General features: G+C 36.1%; 1 protein-coding gene across 1 annotated transcript in view; it reads right to left on the bottom strand.

The window, feature by feature from the left end:
- Window positions 1–20,785, bottom strand: part of SNED1 (sushi, nidogen and EGF like domains 1) — a 57,921-nt gene extending 37,136 nt beyond the window's left edge. The window contains exons 1-14 of the mRNA XM_072410118.1: window positions 20,777–20,785; window positions 17,106–17,268; window positions 12,491–12,616; window positions 12,035–12,148; window positions 10,569–10,682; window positions 9,187–9,300; window positions 7,767–7,880; window positions 7,569–7,682; window positions 7,074–7,187; window positions 6,803–6,916; window positions 3,992–4,105; window positions 2,455–2,568; window positions 1,065–1,178; window positions 76–189 (exon numbers count right to left, since the gene is read on the bottom strand). Of these exons, the coding sequence (XP_072266219.1) occupies window positions 76–189; window positions 1,065–1,178; window positions 2,455–2,568; window positions 3,992–4,105; window positions 6,803–6,916; window positions 7,074–7,187; window positions 7,569–7,682; window positions 7,767–7,880; window positions 9,187–9,300; window positions 10,569–10,682; window positions 12,035–12,148; window positions 12,491–12,616; window positions 17,106–17,268; window positions 20,777–20,785 (1,552 nt within the window). The remainder of the gene's footprint in view (window positions 1–75; window positions 190–1,064; window positions 1,179–2,454; window positions 2,569–3,991; window positions 4,106–6,802; window positions 6,917–7,073; window positions 7,188–7,568; window positions 7,683–7,766; window positions 7,881–9,186; window positions 9,301–10,568; window positions 10,683–12,034; window positions 12,149–12,490; window positions 12,617–17,105; window positions 17,269–20,776) is intronic.
- Between the last annotated feature and the right edge of the window lie 263 nt (window positions 20,786–21,048).

Here is a 21,048-nt window from a genome sequence, read left to right as displayed (position 1 = left end):
TTGGACAGCAGTATGCACTTCCTAGTAAAATGTATAATCCTAGTTGTCATTAACTATACAGCATGCAAAACCCACCTGTCTGGCAAAGCATGCCTGTGTATCCTTGTCTGCACAAACAGATGAATCCATCAGGTGTGTCCTCACAGAAGCCCCCATTAAGGCAAGGAAAGGATGAACATGGTCGGATCTCTACAGGAAAAATAATATTAAGAAAGAACTCCACATTATTATATCTAAACTGACCCTAAACAATGAACCCAATGCAGATTCCAAGGACCAACCACCATAAGATTAAAGCTGTGACTGCGTATGCTTTTACCATTTAGGGCCTATGTTGATAAACGCAGGTCAGAAAGAGGTCATCAATAAGTCAAATGCCCCTGTCAATTAATTCTAAATAACTTCTTAAGTGCCCTGAACTGATGAAAAATTGATTCCAATGACACAAGCCTGAAACCTGTCAACACAAGCCCCTAAGCACATGCAGAAAAGAAAATAACAAAACAAAACTGATGTATGCCAGACATGGGATATCACTGCTGAACAATTAGGAAAAAAAATCCACTTTCTCATAATGCAACAGGAATTATTCCTATTCTGCTGTAGGGGACTGGGTAGGAACATACACAAAAATCTTATAGGCAAAATAGGCAAGCGGATTTCATTGCACAAAAAAAGGTAAACAGGTAAAATATTTGTATTTACTTTCTTATTTTAACATGGAACTCTAACTTACTACCTTACTTTATGACATTGTAACATCCTATGCTTAGCTACAGTAAAAGACAAAATAAAACGTGGATGATTATAATAACTATAAAGTAATATACAATGGAATATCAGAAGTGAATAGGAGAAACATTATAAATGGTTCAGTATGATGGAGGCATGCTACATAGTCCTAGTAAATAAAACTTTTAATGCTGGAACATTAGGCATTGTCAGGTCTTCCTGTGTGATTTGGATATGGCTCATATTTAACAGATCTAGTTCAATTCATGTTTTGCTGATGGACTATTTTACAATATAAAAACATATTCCTTTTAACGTGAGTGTCTCCTCACCTATCTGGCAGCGTTCACCAGTGTAACCCTTCGCACACACACAGCTGTAACTCTCCACCAGATTCTTGCATGTTCCCCCATTGAGGCAAGGAAATGAAGCACAGGGCCTGATCTCTAATAAAAAGAAACCAAAAAAATGAAAAAAAGCTTGAATCTTACAAGAACAACATGACAGTGAATGTATAATAACCAGTGTTCCTATATCCTTTCCTATATTTGTACTACAGGTATCTGTACCTAGGACATCTCTATAAGACTGACATGATCCCTCAGTGTTTGGAATATATAAACACTATAATCAAAATAAAATTCCTCTAATTAATCTGAAAAAGGAAATGATAGAAAAGAAATTAGTGACACTAAAACATAATTATTTGTATTGATTAGGAAAAACACATACAAAGATGTTTGTTGTTTTTAAAATCACACTAAATATAATGGAAGTTTTAAAGCTGGAATACTCTATGTCATTTCATTTGTGAAGTAATGAAAATAAATATCTGGTCAGATCTCAATAAGTACTGAGCACTTGTGTTGTCTTCCACATGTGTGCACTGTTATGATTAAATTATGAAATATATATTGGATGTGTTGCTGTATGAAAAGTATTACTGATGTCTTTTTTATAACCTGAATAAAGAAAGGTTCAGGGATCATATTATGGACATCTCCAAAGTGCCACTTATAAAATGTTGACCAAACTCCCACCTTATGGAGTCATACTGCAATACATATCCTTAATGGTGGTATTTAAGCCAAATGGATGACCTAATAATAGAGCCATTGCTTAAAACACTCATCTCTTTCTTTTCTTGTATGCTAGGTAATTTATAGCTATACATTGGAAGACATTACATCTTTCAACCCTTACCGAATGGAAGGTATTATTAATACAATGTTTCCTACCTAAAAAAATATCCGTAAACCCAGAGTTTGCCCTCAAAATTTAAATAGCTCTGACAGACTTCCCCTCCTAGGAATGTCAGCCTCCTTCTGTCGCCTTGTAAAGAACCCTACAGAACCATGACTGTCTTTTTCATCTCTTATATATATCACTCTATATTTTTCATCTATTCAAATGTAACAATCAATTATAAAAATGTAGCCAATTACTTAAATATTGCTGTCATGTACATCTCTGGATATTAATGGATAATATGGATAATAAAGCATTAAACCCTTTTTTTTCTCTTTTGCTTTATTTTTTAAATTTTATTTGTATACAATACTTTGTTATTTTGTAGGTCTGCAACTTAAAAACCCAATTTAAACCCCAAAATTTTTGGGTTTATTTTTTAAAAAAGTTGTACTATATGACCAACAGTGTCAAAACTAAACAAAAATAGTCTTGCAGCAGTGTTGAAATAAAAGAAATGTAGGATTACGTTACCTGTCTCACAGTGCTTCCCAGTGAATCCACGCACACATACACAGCTGTAACTTTCACCCACATCATTACATGATGCTCCATTCAGACAAGGAGATGAAGAGCAAGGTTTGACTTCTAGTAGAGACAACACAAATACATGCTTAGAAATCTAGATAAAAACAGAGACATGTTACTAAAATGCAGCAGGGTTATCCAACTTTAGTTCCTTAAGGCTGCATATTGGCTGGAATATGCTTGCATGAAGCAAACCTGTCCTGATTTAATTAAAGAAACCTGTACTAAGACAAATGTAGGGCTTCCATTGCTGACCTTATCCTCAAAATGTCAGTTTTCAGATAGTTTGCATAGTCATTGTAGGTTGTCAGTGACTTAAAGTATTGAAGCTTTTGGACTAACATGTTTAGAGGTTAGCACTCTGGCCTTTGAAGCACTAGGTCCCAGGTTTAAATCCTGGCCAGGACTATATCTGCATAGATTTTCCATGGGTTTCCTCCCACATTCCAAAAACATGCATTTAGGTTAATTGGCTTCCCCAAAAATGTTTCTTGGACTATGTTAAAGACATATGACTATGGTAGGGACATTAGATTGTGAGCTCCTTTGAGGGACAGCTAGTGACATGATGACAGCTAGTGGCTGCGTAATATGTCAGCACTATATAAATACTGGCTAACAATACCATAATACCCAAATACCAAGTATTTTTAAAAGCACAGTTTAACAAAGCCTACATACAGTAATTTTTTTAATTGATGTTTCGTCACCATTTCTACAAGTTACAACAATTCAACGTCTTTGAGAGGTTTATCTTACTTCAGCTTTGAGGACAGGTATAACATACAAATATACATGTTTTTGGTTTAAATACCTTTGCAAAAGATTTTTTTAAAAGCACAAGCAACAAAAGTTCCGCTTTAAACATTTGGCATCAGGCAGGCCAATATTGAAGAAAGGCACAGGCAATGCCCCCTCTGCAATACCTGCCTGCCTCCCTTTCTTACCTGCCTGATCGCTGCTCAGCTGTCAAAATTTGCTGAGCTGCATATGCACAGCTTCACTTTGGTTGCCATACCCAGCCATCCCAGCTTCCCTGTGGGTGCTGTGACTGAATAGCCAACCAATCAAGATGGCCAAACATCTGAATGTGGAAGAGAAAAAGAGTGGTGCCTGTATCCTCAGGTTTAGTTCTGCTCTAATTTAACCCTTAAGGTGGAATGTATGCCTTAAAATGTATTTCTACTTTATATAGTCCTAAAGCTGATCATCTATGAACTACTAAACAGTAACACTGCATAGGAAATCTGAAATACCAGCAAAGGGACACCTGGGGTTGATTCCTTCTGGGCCATTCACATCTTGGCTACAACTCATCACTGTGCACTAGAGTGCTAACATGCATATTGTGAGTTTAAGTTCACCACTACCAACAGTTCTATAAGGGCCCTTCATGGATCCAAAATAAGGATCAGAAATATATATATATATATATATATAAATTTATATATATATTTCACACAAAGGCAAATAGTTTCCTCACCTGTTTCACAACGATCCCCTGTGAACCCCCATTTACACACACATGTGTAGCTATCGGCCAAGTCTTTGCACAATCCACCATTAAGGCACGGTGATGAAGAGCAGGGTTTAACCTCTAGAAAAAAAAAACAAGTATGCAGACCCATGAGAAATAACAAGCTAACATGTCACCTTCTCTCATAAACCCTCCAAAAGTGTAAAGGACTAAAAAGAAACATTAAAAATACCAGCTAGCAATAAAACCTAAGACCATCCAATTGATATTTTGGTTTTAGATAAGTTCCACCTGCATGCTATATTTTATATGGTCTTTAGCAGTAGGCTTCCCTTGCCCCATGACTAATATTATACTGTTACTAATTCATTCTTAACTTATTCATTCATAAAACATTATCACATATGCACCAATAGGATTGCATAGCTTTATAATTTCGGAGGTCTCTTTGCTGAGAATTGTAAAAAAAATGTCTTGTTTCCTTGTAAAGCCTAACTGAGGTTTGGATGAAATTGAGGTCTGTAAATTCAGGAGACAGTGGAGGAGGTCATTTTCCAAATCTTACTATTTGTTTGTCTTTCTAAATCACCCCAATAATAAAGCTTTGCAGCTGCATATAGAGGCCACTGTGTGTTGTGGAAAATGAGCAGGGGAAGAGCAAACCTTGCTAACTGCAGAGCTGGGGCTATCAGATGATTGTCACTGGAAATGATCACAAAAGATTTTGTTCTATGGAGGGGGGAGGACAAGCAAGCTGCACCCGCTGCGCTCTTCTCCACTAAAATTCACAGTGGTTGTTCCAGATTGGTTGTTTATCAATTCACTGTGGTGATTTGATGTTTCCTCGATGGGCCATATTCTTGTCAGAGACAATCACAATTGTTTTGTGGGTAAAGTGAGCATCATCTGACACATGGGTACATGGCTTATGTCAAAGCAGAGATCACTCATTTTCCATGCTGAAGTGGTCTTTATCTTCAACTTATTGTGCATTACAGAACTTTTTACTGGTGCTTGGAGTCATTGTTAAAATTGTTACATTAAGTTAAATTTGAAATTAATTTACAACTGCTTTACATATATTTTTGTGTTTGTCATTTTAAATCTGCATGAAGTTTAAATACTTTAAATGCACTTTTTGAAAATAAATTTTACATTATCTGCATGAGGAGCCTGAATTCAAAGAATTTTCTTATACTTTGACAGTGAATTGCTTGTGTGGATTGCTTAATAAAAACACATTTCATGTTGCTGACATTATAATTAAGATTTTATTTTGGTTTTTTTAGGTGGTCCATATAACATGCATGTTATATTGCAATAAATATGTAGTGCATTTATGCCTATTGATATTATTGCATTATTTGTTGTGAGCAATAATTTATTTACACAACACCTTATATTTTCCAAAATAACTAGGATGCCATACATCCCAGACAATTCAAGAAAGATCAGTCTGACACATCTTTTCATTTCATAAAGAATGTAACATGTATCAGCAGAAGACATTAGTCATATTGCTTGACTAAACAAATATCATCCACGTCTGTGTTCTTTGCCCTTGGATATGGCAAAGCTTAGAAACATTGATTCCAATTAAAACACTTGATATGAATACAAATAAAAGGTTTTGTCTAGCTGATATTAAAAAATAACAGCAACAACCCAGAAAGGTAAACAGATGGATTTGTCACAAGCTGCCACAAGGCACGTACGAGGTAAAAGTAATATAAAATTGGAAAAACCCTAAGAGGTAAGCATTTTTTTCCTAATCATTTACATGACTACTGTGGGGTGGAATGAAAGAAGGTAATATATACTGGAGGCAAATATGAATTAAACAAACCTCATATAATATCAAAGTGTTTTTTTAATTACTATAAATATTACATTGTTGTTCACTGTTTGTTTGATCCTGTATCAAAAGCTGTAGTGTAAAGATCTACCAGCTGGCCTAAATAAACTCATATCAGACTCAGCTCCACAATATATACAAATAGCTGTTGTGTGGGGGGGTCTGGTAGCTGGATTTACTTAGCATGAACTGTATAAGTTTGTAGGTTGGTCGTTTTTTGGCAGTAGGAATTCACACTGCTGCTAAATAGTTATAATCAATTCTAGTTTTTGTTAGATAAACTTTTATACCCAGTGTTCTACACAGTGTGCAACGCCCAACACTTTTCACTAGCCACCCAGCTGTGATTAGACAACCACGCAGTGTCCAGTATTCCTCTTGAAATGCATGACAGAGAGACATCAGCAGTCCCACTGTCATCCATTCAATGGCCAGTGCACCCCTCAAGGATGACAGGGGATACCAACGGCCATGATGCCATCCACTTAGTGGTCACTGTATCCCTTGGAAGGATGAGCTCCGCAGCCCTGCTGTAATCTGCTGAGGAGCCAGGTTGTTCCCAGCCCTTCCATAAGATCAGGTACACACATGTTCTTCTTCCTCAATCCTTATTGTGACTTCCACTTCCATCCTTGCTGTGACCTCCTTTTCCATTGTAAAGGTCATATTCAAATCACTTTGGCTGATCACTCAATCAATGAGAGTGTGACACCACAGGAATTTGTGAATACCCTCCTAGACCAGTCTAAAAAGCAAGTAAATTTAATTAAATACCAACTGTTTCCATGCAAAGAAGCTGGCTCTGGGTGAAAATCTTTGATCCACCCTCTATTCCATCACCACATGTAAGGCTACATGTAAGTGAGGCATAATTTACAGGTAACAAGGGTGGCACTCTGCCTACTAAGTGCCCTGAGTGTGTGACCAGCCTAAGGATGATAAACTAATCTTTCTATTCTGACCTGTTTCGCAGCGTCTTCCTATAAATCTTCGATGGCAGACACACTGATATGTATCTCCAATATCCTCACATATTCCTCCATTCAAACATGGTGATGAAGAGCATGGTTTCATAACTAGAATCAAAAAAGTGATCATTCTACTTAAATAATGCAACACTACTATGTGGTCAAATAAAGATATCAACAAACTGCATTGTAAAGCAATATTCATTTTTTTTCCAGTAGGCTTCTTTTAAGAAAAAATATAATATCAGCAAGGCTTTCATCTTACCGGTCTCACACTGTTGTCCAGTAAATCCGCGCAGACACAGACAGCTGTAAGTTGAGCCCACGTCCTCACAGAGTCCCCCATTCAGACATGGAAAAGAAGAGCATGGCTTCAATTCTGAAGGTGAAATACCAAAAGGACAAAAGCTAAGCACTTCAGTCTGCAAAAAGTTTAATTAATTACAAAATAATTACCAAAATTTTAAGAGTACCATTGCTTTCTTAAAGTATAATATATGAGAAAAAAGGTGGCTGCCACTGAATCATCATGAAAATGCAAGTTGCTTGGCTGTATGTGGCTTTTATTACTTTTGAGTCATAAGACTCCAAACAAACATCTAGCAAATGAATGTCAGTAAGTCAGAATTCCTATCTAGTTCCAGGTCAATGCCTCATACTGAAGCCAATATACTTCTCATATGACAGAATTTCTTTAAGCTCTCCACCTACCATATATTTACCCCAGCATTTACTACAGTTTATTTTCAAAGCTCCTAACCTGTTTCGCAGTTTATCCCTGTAAACCCTCTGGTACACAGACAAATGTATGTATCACCCAAATCTTGACATGTTGCACCATTCTCACATGGAGCTGATGAGCAGGGTCTGATCTCTAGAAACAAATATCAGAAACAACATATTCAAAATTCTGCCTAGTAAAATAAACCAAGGATGACTTTTGGTCTCAGATGCTTACCATTTTCACAGTGGGCTCCTGTGAACCAAGCAGGACAAGAACATGTGTATGTAATTCCTGACTCCAAACAGGACCCTCCATTTAAACAAGGGGTAGAGGAACACGGTCTGATTTCTAAGAAAGGAAAAACAGCATTAGTTTATATAGACATAGATGAAGACTCTAGCACTTGTGCGGGTTTTATGGACTTGCAGCCACAGTTCCTTACTCATGTCGGAGCAGGATATTGAAAACTTTGGTGCCCAGGAGTAGGTTTTGGGGATCAACGAATTTTAAACAATAAAGGTATTAAACAATGTGCCCAAAAACCTTACAACTTAAAAACAGTGAAATACAGCATCGTTTTTATAGTGAAAGGTATCGTTAAAGGAAGCTCTAATGATCTGAGGTCAATTGGTATTTACCAAGCTTATATTTTTTAATTGATATTTGTTTATGTTTAACATATACCACACAGATTATAGACCACTATGAATTAGCTAATGGGACAGTACAGCAAAAATACTTCCCCTTTAGGCTATGCTATCTGATAAAGGGATGAATTATTTCTAGGGCCTATTAAGTTCTCATTGTAAACCTCAGATTAAGCTATTGAGCTCTGTATACCACAGACAACTTGGAACTGAAATGTGATTAGAATCTAAACGCTTCACCTGCAGACAGAATAGAATATAACTTAATAATTATATTAGGTTTTTCATATTTAAAAAAAAAATAAATTTGACAACTTTTTTTAGTCCTGTCCATGATGAAAGAGAACTAATGAACAGATCACTAAACATTTCCTCTAAATTATTATTTCGACTGAAAACTTATAAAGCTAATAGGTATTTGAAAATCATTCCTTAAAGGTCAGGTCCAATAGTGTTTCATAGCAGAGATACATCCTACAATAAGAATCAATTTATCTAACTTACCATATAGTTTATTTTAAGTTGGATATAACATTAAAACATAATACTAATAGTTCCTGTAAAGCGTTATAGAAGCTGATATAAATCACTCATTGGTAGCATCAACAAGACCTATTTTGTAGGAAATTTTCTACCTAGTTTTTTCTTTTGTTGGACAGTGTGTTTGATATTTTAATTATGCTTGTGATAAAATGTTTGGGATTTTAATATATTCCTAATAAACTGTTTGATTTTTTAAAAACAAATACATTTTTTTAAAATAGTATACCATTGTACTACTAAACTCCTCACTTTTCTGGGGTTAACCATTCTGGGTGTACAAATATAGACCCTCTGGTTCTAGTACTTTGTCTATAAAGTTTAAACACAAGACCCCAGAGAACTACTGACCTTTAAGTACCTTCTGCAGCAATACCAAATTGTTTTTTATTATTGTTTAGAAGTTTTTGGCATTTTGTAATGAGCCTGACTATTACTACCAATAATGTAAACTAATTGTTGTATACCTGTTTCACAATGTATTCCAGAGAACCGTAAAGGACACAGACAGCTGTATGCATCTTCAAGATCCTCACATTTTCCCCCATTTAAACAGGGATGAGAAGAACAGGGTCTGATTTCTAGAAATCAAAAAACAAAGTCCTAAAATAAGTAAAGTAAGTAAAATGATCACAAATAAAGCTACAGAGGCAAAAACAATACAAATTGCAGTTTCATCTTTTAAAATATGCCATGAGCCAGTATTTAAGAATTCAGACAGCAAAACATTTTAGCAAAGACCAAGAAATTTTCATGTGCATCTGCCTAACACTAAACCTAATTTTACCATAAATACACAAGGAGATGCCATAGACAGAGAAAAGAACCATGGTGGGGATTCTTGGGATGGTGCTTGTAACAGACAGGATGGCTACCAAACATATTTAGCTAAATGACTGGATTCTAGGTCACAGTATTGAGACTCAGGCACTTTGCTCTTGACTATTTTATCAAGGCTTCAGAAAATTCTAGAGTAGTCTACTCAGCCATCTAGAGTAGATAAAAGAGATGGGTTAATGTTACCCACCTTTTTTGCTCCAGCTTCATATTTATAGCCACGGGGCCTGAAACCTTGGACTTCTACCAGCTCTGTCTATACTGTACATCTCATGACTATAATCAGAGCATGGCAGGCCGGGTAAATATTGTCCTCCAGTCACTCCGTGTAGCATTCAGTTGTGGATTAGGCAATGTGAGAGGCATGTACAGAGTAATGAGATGTGTAATGTACACTTAATATACGGATAACACAGCAATCATACCCATCGAGAGTCTTGCAGCCAGAACAGATAGTGACATGCCTAGGAACTTAGTAAAGTGATGCGTAATATGTAGGTGCTATATCAATACTGTGTAATAATAATATTAACAACAATAATAGAGAAGGGAGACAACGCCCCTTCTGAATTGCAAAGCAATGGAAGTGCACTAAAACTGTGACTGACAGAATAACTAAATGTAGGTAAAATGGAGGTGACTGGTAGAGAGCTAGAGATATAGTACAAAAAACTATTATTTATGCATTATTAATATTATTATGCATTTTTTTTTTCATGTTATAGCGCTTTCTTGTGTATTTTATTATACAGTGTATGTGATATTTGCCTGTCTTTTATTTGGGAAGCTGTTACATACAAATATAGGGAACTGTTACATTTATTTTGCAATAAACTTAATTGTGTTTACACAATCTTAGTGTCCAGTAGGGATTAATAAATTACATTTACTTTCCAGGAAAAAAGTATGTGAACCCACTTGGAATCTCACACAAATGTGCTCTATTTTATTAGCTGCTTAATTTATAATTATTCTTCTATTTTTAGTTTTTACATTGCTTGAACTTTCCTACCTGTCTCACAGCTTTCCCCGCTGTATCTGGGATGACACTGGCACACTGCAAGTCCGTAGTAGTCCCGGCAAACTCCTCCATTCCAGCAGGTCTTGTAAACACATGGCGATACCTCTAGGATAAACAGGACAAGCAGGGACTAAACTGCCATAAATCCCTTTATTATCAGAGACACATGGAATGCATTGCTACATTGAGGTGCTGTACTCCATTAAGGTGCTCTCTCTCTGCTACCCTCACACATTGCTCATCACTTTATAGCATATTGAGCTGAGGAACTAAAGTATGACTAATATACAATTTTAGACTAATGTACAATTGTCTCAACACTGTTTGACAAGAGCTTAGTTTAGCTTTTTGCTTTGTTGTGAATTACATATACTACACCACTATCTTAGCAAGAAGTCCATTTATACACATAGGAATTGAGGGAAAAAAGCTTTTTGTAGCAGATTATAGTATAACTCCAATTTTGAACATCTCTTTCATGAATAATGAAAAAGAATACACTTGACACAAAAAGTTGTATTATTCCTAACGTTTTGTATATGTGTGATAAATGATACCCTTCTAGTTGAAAGTTTGGTTTGCAAAATGGGCTAAACAGAATTACAAATACTCTGGCCCTGATTTATTAAAGCTATCCAAGGCTGGGGAAAATACACTTTCATCAATGAATCTAAGTGATCCAACAAACCTGGAATGGATTTGGTCTAGGAATGAAAAAAGTTGCTAACAAATAGCTAATGACTTATAGGAAATCCATTCCAGGTTTGCTGGATTACCCAGCTTCAGTGATGAAAGTGCATTCTCCACAGCCTTGGAGAGCTTTAAGAAATCAGGGTCACTTTGACAGGTAAAACAGTTTACATATTTTTTTCATTTGTGTATTTTAATATTTGCCAGAAGTTTAGCCTTTATTGGATAAATTATGTAAATCCACTTCAATAAAGACCAGTGAAAATGGATTCTAGTTTTTACACCTCAAATAGTATATTCTTTACTTTCTACTACATGTAGCAAATGCTCACTTCTATGTACTAACCCCTCTTTTTATATACATACATTATACACATTTAAATCTCTGCTCAAACAATATGCCTATATATAATGGACAATCAGATTAAACTAATAAAAAGAATCAAAGCATACATTTTGCTCATGTGGGCCTAATAAACAAGTGATTTAGATGACATTCTTAGATGAAGCAATAAAATTACCCTACATGATTACAAGCTGTGTTTATTTTGTAGCTAAATAACATAATTTGCACCACTGATAATAATAATGTTTAAAAACTCAATGATCATGTACAAAACTTTAGGTACATTTAGGAAAATAATAATTAAAGATACTAATTTATGCAGTCAGTGACATTTTTTATCGTTTTACCAAGGAGAAACAAAAGTTCCAACAAAAAATGTAATCAAATAACACAATTTAATGACAGAACTTCCTGGAATTACCTGTATCACACACAGGTCCGGTGAAATCTGGGGTGCACAGACAAGTGAAGGAACCAGGTACATCTATACATGAGCCTCCATTCTGACAGGGCTGCGAAAAGCATCTCCCCATATCTGTAATATATAATTAATGTATAAGGAAAAAGCGTATTTCCAAACAGGCCAAGCTGGGGGCAAAAAGCCTAAAGGCCAGACAGCAGACACAGGATCCAATGGCATAAGTAAACAGATGAACCTCAACAGTTAGCAATTGTTCTTAATGATCATAATACTATTTGGAAAATAAAGTGCTCTACACAAATGTAACAGTTTTACACTCCCATCTAATACATAAATACAGGTGTAACATGTGTGTAGGTATATGGGCATATATATACACACACACAAGGGGAGAGGAGAAAGAGGGACAATGATAACACATGAATACAAAAGTTAGTAGAGACAAAACCATCTTACCGACTTGACAATGCTTTCCAGTAAAGCCACTTAGACAAGAGCAGGTGTAGGAAGGGTTGCCAGTGACACAGTCATCAATACAGCGACCTCCATTTTGGCAGGGTCGAAGAGTCCAACAAACAGAGGCTGAAAAACATGTTTTCCAATTTCTGTAAATGTACATATGTCAGACTGGACATTTTGATTTTACCTTAAAAAAGCAGAAGGTAACAAAAAAAGTGCAGGTACCTGAGGATACCCAGCCTAAATCAGAACTCTTGTGTTGACAGTTCTACTGATTTGGTGAATTCCAGACACACACACCCTAATCTTCATATTAATTTTTAAAAAAAAACCAAGCAACCAATTGGTTGTAGGTCTACTATACTACCACCCGCTGCCTTCCTATAAGCTATAGACTCCATATGCAGGCCTAGCCCTATGTGAAAGCTGTGATCTGCCCTGTCAATAGCTAGATTTATATATATTTAGCTATTTTCCCACTGGCAGTGCCAGCACAGCAGTTATCAAGTACAACTATTCTAATATTCCTATTCTAAATTCCTAATATCAATGTTTACATCAGCCTTTCCCTAGATTTTTTTCAGATCTCAGGTAACCCCTACTATAATTACTATATCCACAGCTCACAGTATATTAGTGTGATGGCCAGTAGGAAGAATGTCACCCTTACAGATAGCCGAAAAGATAATTGGTATCAATGGTAATAAGGAAACCCTAGCAATGTCTGGAGGAACCCTAGGGATCCACAGAACCCTGGTTAAGAAACAATGGTCTATAGGAATCCTGATCTAAAAAACATTTCAAGGCTGCCAATGTCAAATGCCTGGATATCACGCTGAAACAATAGGGATGGTTTACATAGGGCATTAGGCCATTCACTTACCAGTGTACCAAGTGAAGTACCACCTTGGCAAGGCATAACTAAGCTTAGCTTTGTAAATGTGTTGAAAATTAACCTTGCAAAAAATACATAATCACATGCAATCACTATTTATTGTACAGAGCTGCGTAATATGTTGGCACTAAATAAATCCTGTTTATTGATAATAATAATAATAATAATAATATTAATGCAAGGAAAACAAGGATCTTTCCTTACCCATGACTGGGTGATTAAAGTCAGCAAAGCTTTACCTTGGTTACTAAGCTTAGCAAAATATCTCTTACAGGGAGATAGTTCACTCTGCTAAATGAACAATCTATATTACTTTAGTAAATTAGCCCTAATAACTTCAGCATTTTCTGATATACTACCCAAAACAATGAAGTAGATGTGAAGTTCTGCTTTTTCTTTGACTTTCCTTATCTGTAAGTTTGCTCTGGGTCTAGATCAGACTTTGATTTCTCTCAGGCTGCCTTATAAATAAAAGAGAGCAGAAAAAAATGTTTTTTTTTAACATAGTAGAACAAAACTTTAAGAGTCATCAATAGGTAGTTCTAATTGATAAAGGAGACATGCAATGCTGATTGTGTAACTCCTGTGCAATGTTGAAGAGGATCAGTGTGCTCTCAGAAATCCACCGTGAAGTTAGTGTCGAAGATGGTGGTATTGAATGATTTTCCTTCCTTGCTGCATTGCATGGTGGCTACACACAGGTAAGTCTGTGCCATAATTGGCAAGTATGCTGTGCATGAATATGGCAGAAGCTCACCACCAACCCTCCCACCCATTTTAACCCATACCACATGGGATTTTCACTTCCTCAGTTGGTGAAACAACTAAATCTGTCCCGGTTCCTTGATGGTGCATCTGCCCTCCCTACCATCCCACAACACTAACTCTTCAGGATTTCCTGCCACTGAAAGCCCATAGGAAGTGTCCACCTTGGGCCCCGCTGGATGTACACAGACAAAGAGCCGCTGCTGGTGTACAACCTGACTGCAGCTTTAGGTTTACTAAAAGGGGCATTTTAAAATTTTATCTTAGAAATCGTTTGGGAAAGAAGCACATATTTTATTACGAAAAGTATGTTAAGAAACTATATTTAGCTAACCTTTTTTTTCTCCAAAATGTTGTCAGGTAGAGAAAAATAGCACTCTCATACATATATTTGTTTTTCATTGAATCCAATGTCAAATATTTGGAGACCGAAGCTTGGTTCCTTGGCATATGCTGAGGTCAATATTTGCTTACTGGTGAATTCCAGAACTTCCAACAATGAAACACAACATTCCGTTTCAAATGAGCAGTAATGTGTTACCCAGATGTGCAGGCGTGTTATGGATTAGCATTGTTTAATTAGACAAATACATTAACTACAATATACTTGGCCTTCTGTCTATACTAATTTGGTAGCAATGCATATCATTATTTTATTTGTATATTTGATGGATGTTTTTGGTTATGCTGTATAATGTGACAAAAAAGTGTTAATTACAACACCAGAGGAAAAAAATTAACACAATTTGCTGAGTGTTACACAAGCTCTGTCCTTATGATTGTTTGATCTGTATGTGCAATTGTAATTAATGGTATAGAGAGAAAAAACAGATGCAATCTATATAAAGCTGCTACACAAAGAATTGTATTTGAAAGGAAACCAGGTTGACGCTGTTTACCTGTTTGCTCCAAAGCCAGCATCCTTATCCTTAGCTATTCACTGACCTAGAACAATTATGTGTCTGTCTGCTGTCCTTTTATGCACTTGCCTATTCAGTGCAAGTGGCACTATAATGGCTTATTAGGTAGAAAAGCAAGTATAGGGTGGATATCTTTAGAGCTCACATACATTGCTTTTTGTGGATTCCAAGGATACCACAGGTCAAACCAGGAAGATTTTTTACTATAACTATACTCTATACTATAACTAAGAATGTCTAAGGCTGATCTGGGCTGATATGAAAGATTGTTTTTTATTCTAGTTAGGTATTTATCAAAAAAGATTAATAAACAACAAAACGGTACTGCTTTTCAGATATGCAGAAAAGTAAGTTCACTGAGCTGTCTATGCTGTCTGGGATGGGTACCTAGAATACAAGAATGGCTAGACAAAATTCTCAAAATTTTGCCAGATTAGACATTCAATGTATATCACTTCCAACTTCTGAGACACCATTCAACTTCAGCTAAATATAAAAAGCTAAAAAGCAGATGGTGCAGATGTCCACAAGATATTCATAGAATTTGATCCAGCTTATTTACCCAAATGTTGGCAATGTGGAGGTTCCAATAGATCGATGATACATATTTGGAACTCCTGTCCTCCAATCAGAACATTTTGGAGGAAAGTTTTCGATTTATATAAAAAGATCACAACCGAGAACCTAAATCCACACCCTGAAATTACTCTACTGGCCATACTCCCAGGTTCAAATAAAGCTTTTAAACAAGGGTTACTTCACCATTTTATCATTGCAGGACAGAGAGTGATTGCAAGACATTGGGGATCCCCCAATGCACCCACTATGATGGAATGGCTAAAAGATATAGATGATAACCCCTATGTGGCCCAACAAATACTATGGGAAAAACTGGGTTCCCAAGACCGAATGTCCTGGAACATATGGCAGCTGTTTTGGCCATCCAACGATATAAAACCTTACCTTACCTAATATAACATGTTTGTTGGTATCTAATAAATTGGGAACCCCCCACATTTTGTATTCACAAGGTAACAGAAATTATGCTAGGTACAATGGTACTGTTACTCATGTTTAATATATATGCAACTATTCTTAAGATATGTTATTGCCTGGTGATCTATCTTCGCTCTTTCTTTTCTCCCTTTTTTTGTTTTCTTCTTCCTCTTTCTTCTCTTCTCTTCTCTCTCTCTTTCCTCTTTCCCCCTTCCTTTCAATGCCGATATTGTTGGAAGGTTTATTCAAATATTTAATATGTATGATTTTCCCTCATTCCCCTTTTTTTTGTTATATACTTAATCTAAGTATTTTTTTTATTACAAATTTCTATCTACTGTCCTATTTGATATGTTTGAAAAAGTATTTGTTGAAAACTAATAAAGACAGATTATACATCATATACATTATACAAAGCTAAAAAATTTTAAAAACTGCCTTATATGCCCAAGAACAGGAAGAGCCAAGAGGGTTGAACGCCTTCTGGGTGGCTATGCTAGAAGGCAACACATAGCCAAGCCAGCACTAAGCGCAGCAATGTGTCATGACACAGCTTATAAGTGAATAAATGTATATGACAGTGATCCCATGATCTGTTACATGACTGGTCCACCTTCAGTCATGGAATTCTCTTTGCTGCATTTGGCATCCACCACAGTCTGACTTTTATGAATGAGACCGGCTAAAGTCTGCACAGCAAGGTACAGAGTAATGGACAGCAGACAGATATCCGCTTCTCAGTATAAATGCACCTTTTAGCCCAACAAACTGACATTCAATGCCAAAGACACTTTTCCTGTTCATACATGACACATCCTGCTGTCTGTTAATAATTTTACACGATTAAAAGTTTTAAATAACTAAATACATTTTTTATATGAAGGCTCCATAATTAAATTAAATGTGGTTAAAAGGCAATAGGAAAATGGCATATCTAAGCTTGCTATGAAGTACTATACAATCTAGTCACAATCATTATCACAATCATTCTCTCTCCTTTCCATACCATAGATCCACAAAGGGGGATACAACTTACTTGCATTGCTGCAACCCCCAACCTGAACATTGTTGTTGTCGATCCGAAAGACCCAGCGTCCAGGAACTCCTACGTTAGTTGTGTTTGCAATTCCTGCAATGTCATCTGTACGTGAGCCAGGGATGTTAAAGTACCTCCAGCCATCTCCTGCATTAAAACCTGCCTAAGGGACAAAAAAAAAAAAAAAAACAAAGAAATAAATATTGAAATAAAAGAAGAAGAACACACAGTATAACTTACAGAGCTTGCATAGTATGAACATTACGGAGCATGCTCTGTGCAAAGCACAGGTCATTCAGAGCATACACAGCACAAAACATACACAACATACACCACCCAAAACACAAGCAGCACATGTCTTATATAGGACAACAGAGATTACTATTTCTAATGTGGCAGGCAAACAGTAGGAAATTATTTTAATAGTCACATAATAAATGTACAAACAGAAGGAAGCCAGAAGATGTTGCTGACTTGGTATCTCAGATAAAAAACTGCATGCTGCCTAAGCTTTTTTAAAGTTCCCTCTGTGGAAACATTGAAAAGTTGGCAGCAAGACTTCATACAGTCCTCACAAGTAAAGCAGCTGTTAGTGCAGAATAAAGTGGTAATAAATAGAGTTTTGAAACAGAAGATACTTCTGAATGCAATGAAACATATTTTTTCTGCATGTTGTCAATTTTTAAAACTTATACTCTGTGCAAATTAGTTCACATTTCCGATGAATGTATGATGTAAGAGCCAGGTGACAGGACAAAGTAACTCCCATGCACATGTGTTGAAGTTATGTCATCCATGGCAGGAGGCAGTGGCAGTGACAGATCAATGAGTGGGACAGCAGGTGTCACATTGCTGGATAGAAAAAGTTTGTGTGGTAAACCATAATCTGCAATTATGCTAGCCATATAACATAAAGGCTGTGCTGTAATTCTTAAATTGGATCTGCTTTATTTTGGATAGTTTCACCCAGGTCTTTTCTAGTGCAGACATATGGTATGCAGTGCCAACATTTTTGTGGTTAATATATTACACAATGAGTTTTCTGGTGAAAACATTTTCAGTTTTAAAGTAATACTGGTGTTAAATTGATGGGTATTGTATGGAAAGAATTAAGAGACAAGATTATGAGTTATCATGAAAGTTATTCTTAGGTGTTAGTATATGCCCAGGGACAGTGTCAAACTTGCTTTGCTTTTTGGGCCAGCCTTAAAAAAATGTAGGGCAAATTACTTATAGATTAACTATCATTAATACTATGCCACTTCACCTCACTGCCACTAACATATCATTTATATCAGTGATAAAAATCTGCTAATGTAATATAAAGCTAATCTATGCTGAAACTAAAATTCATCAGAAGAACAAAGGATCAAAGGGATTTTCAATAGATTGTTCTGTTATAAAAATATTGCACCAGGGGCAAGGTAAAGATTTATAATTTTGGAAAATGAAGGAAGTAGATCTCAAGCACCTTTTTCAATCACCAAGGAGTGATATTTGTGAAGAGGAGCACAACACAATATTATGCAAATGTAGTTCTAATTTTTGTGCCAATTTTTTATTCTCCTGGCTTTCTCCAGGGACAGGATCACCCCTTACAAGCCTTTCTCTTAGCCATTTAATTCATTCTTTTCCCAATATTGCAAAATACATTATGGTATGTAGTTGTATCATTTTCACTTCCCTTTGAACCATTTTTGTTAATCAAAGTTCATTATATATTTATGGTTATAAACAAATCCTTCTTTCACGGTTAAGTATTTATTATATCCCTATAAACGTTTTTTTTATATCAATACTGAGAGATAATTAAGTATGCTAATTGGTTAAATGATTTTTAAGGTTTTTATGGCTGGTGATTTAGCGACATATTTATTGTTACTGTTGCTAATGTACTAAACTCCCTTACTTATCTGGGCAGTACATGGGATTTCCCAGAGTTCAAGCTGAGAAAGAGGTTATAAGTGTTTCCAGAAGTACATGACATGATTTCTTCATACAAGGGAGTAAATGGAGTCAGGATCACCATTACCTAAGTCATTACTTTCCTGTTTGCTGTATAAGCATCCTTAGGGACACAAGAAGAAAAGGGGATAAGACTTAATTTAAATGACTGTTCCTTTTTGCCTGATTTCCAAGTGTTTGTGAGTTTATTATGTTGTTTTATTTAGTTAAAAGACTGTGTTATATAATACATCACGGTTAGCCTAATTAAACTCCCACTTTTGTCTTGGAATTTACATCATGGCTGCAATATACAAATACCTTTTGGTACCTACTTTGTTGAATTGCTCTTAGTTTAACAGGTTTCATTTTTTAAAGTAATGTGTACCTGTGTTTCTTAATGCCCAACATAAAAATGTAGTTCATGGCACGGTCTGACCTTACCCCTTTTACTGTCTACATTGGTCATGAAAAGTGATGTAAGGTGTGGAGAAGGTGGGCAAGGGTAAAATCATAACGGCTGCAGTCAGTAATGGTTTATAGGCTTGATAGAGTATCAAGCTAACATTGATTTACATTCCATGTGTCATATATTTTATAGTGCCATAAAACAAAATATATGGACTGTGTGCATAATGAATTTTTCATGTAATGGGTTAAAGGCTCAGTCCAAAGATGTTTGTGTCCTGGGGCATCTGTGGTTGGGATGAATATAAAGACAATTGAAATTAACTGGGTTTAAAATTGCTGACTGAAGAGGGCCCTTCAATGCAAAGTCTAATTAGGTTAGTTCTGAATAAATTTATAACAGTTTTTATGCTGATCTGTTCCATGTTTAAGAACTATAATAAAACCTCTAAACCCACTTCCTTGTGGAAGAAAAACATGCTTAACGTTTGGAAGCGATTACTTTACAAAGTAACCAAATTATGTGTATAATACTGCTCATTTTTCTATTATATGTGAATTCTTTGGTACAAATGTTCAACATAGATGGGTACTTTAATAAATAATTAAAAAATAAAACTGATATTTTCATGATGTACAAATATTCATATTCATTGTGTTTAAAAAAACTCTTAAAATAAATTAGCACTATTATGCATAAATGTTTTATTCATAATTATTTTTAATATTATAATTATTGTTTTCATTTAGTGTGTCCTTATGTATATTTTTATCCACAGTTAGTTGAAGAATAAGTTTGTTGCCAAATCACTGTTGAATCGTTGTTTGTTGCCATGTAGTTTGCAAATAATAGGGCTATTTTGTAAGTGAGAATCTTAACCAGACATGACCAAAGTCCGGCCCGGAGGCCGTGTTCAGATTTCCACCGGCCCACAGCCTCTGTCATAAAATCAATAATATGCAGCCCGCCAGCACTGTTGACCACAGTATAACATACACGCTTACAAACAAGCTATTTTATATTTCATTAGAGTTGATCAACGGCCTTGCAATTATCGGCCTGCTACTCGGCGGGCATAATCGGCAGGACGGAAGTCCCCCTATGTCATTATAGTGGGCGTGTGATGTGCGGGACTCACACAGACCATGCCCACTCTGATTTCAAGAATGTTCTCTGCACAAAGCCCGCACTCACACTGATCTCCGTGCACAGGGAATCCTTCAAGTCCCTAAAGTTCCACTTTAAAAAGTGTTTGATCAGGCAGGTCATTATTTCACAAAGGGACAGACAATGTCACTTCTGCAATATTCTTTTTTACCTGCCTCATCGCTCTGTGGAATTCGTTTCGTTGCCAGAAAGCCTGGCATCTCAGCTTGCCCTGCTCCTGCCGGGACCGAATTAACTCCCTAGTGCCAGCACCGGAGGTATGTCATCCCAGCTCAGCCAAACAAGATGCCGGAAGATTGCAGGTAGGAAGTGAAAAAGGAAGAAGATGGTGTTGCCCTGTGACAGAATGGGGACAGACGAATATAACGGGGTTAAGTTCCACTTTAAATTCCTAGCTTACTGTAACTATCCTGGTGCACCTCT

The sequence above is a fragment of the Pyxicephalus adspersus genome, chromosome 4 (genome assembly GCF_032062135.1).
Source record: "Pyxicephalus adspersus chromosome 4, UCB_Pads_2.0, whole genome shotgun sequence".
Taxonomy (NCBI): Eukaryota; Metazoa; Chordata; class Amphibia; order Anura; family Pyxicephalidae; genus Pyxicephalus; species Pyxicephalus adspersus.
Note: the sequence above shows the minus strand (reverse complement) of the source record. Positions and strands in the feature narration are given on the sequence as shown.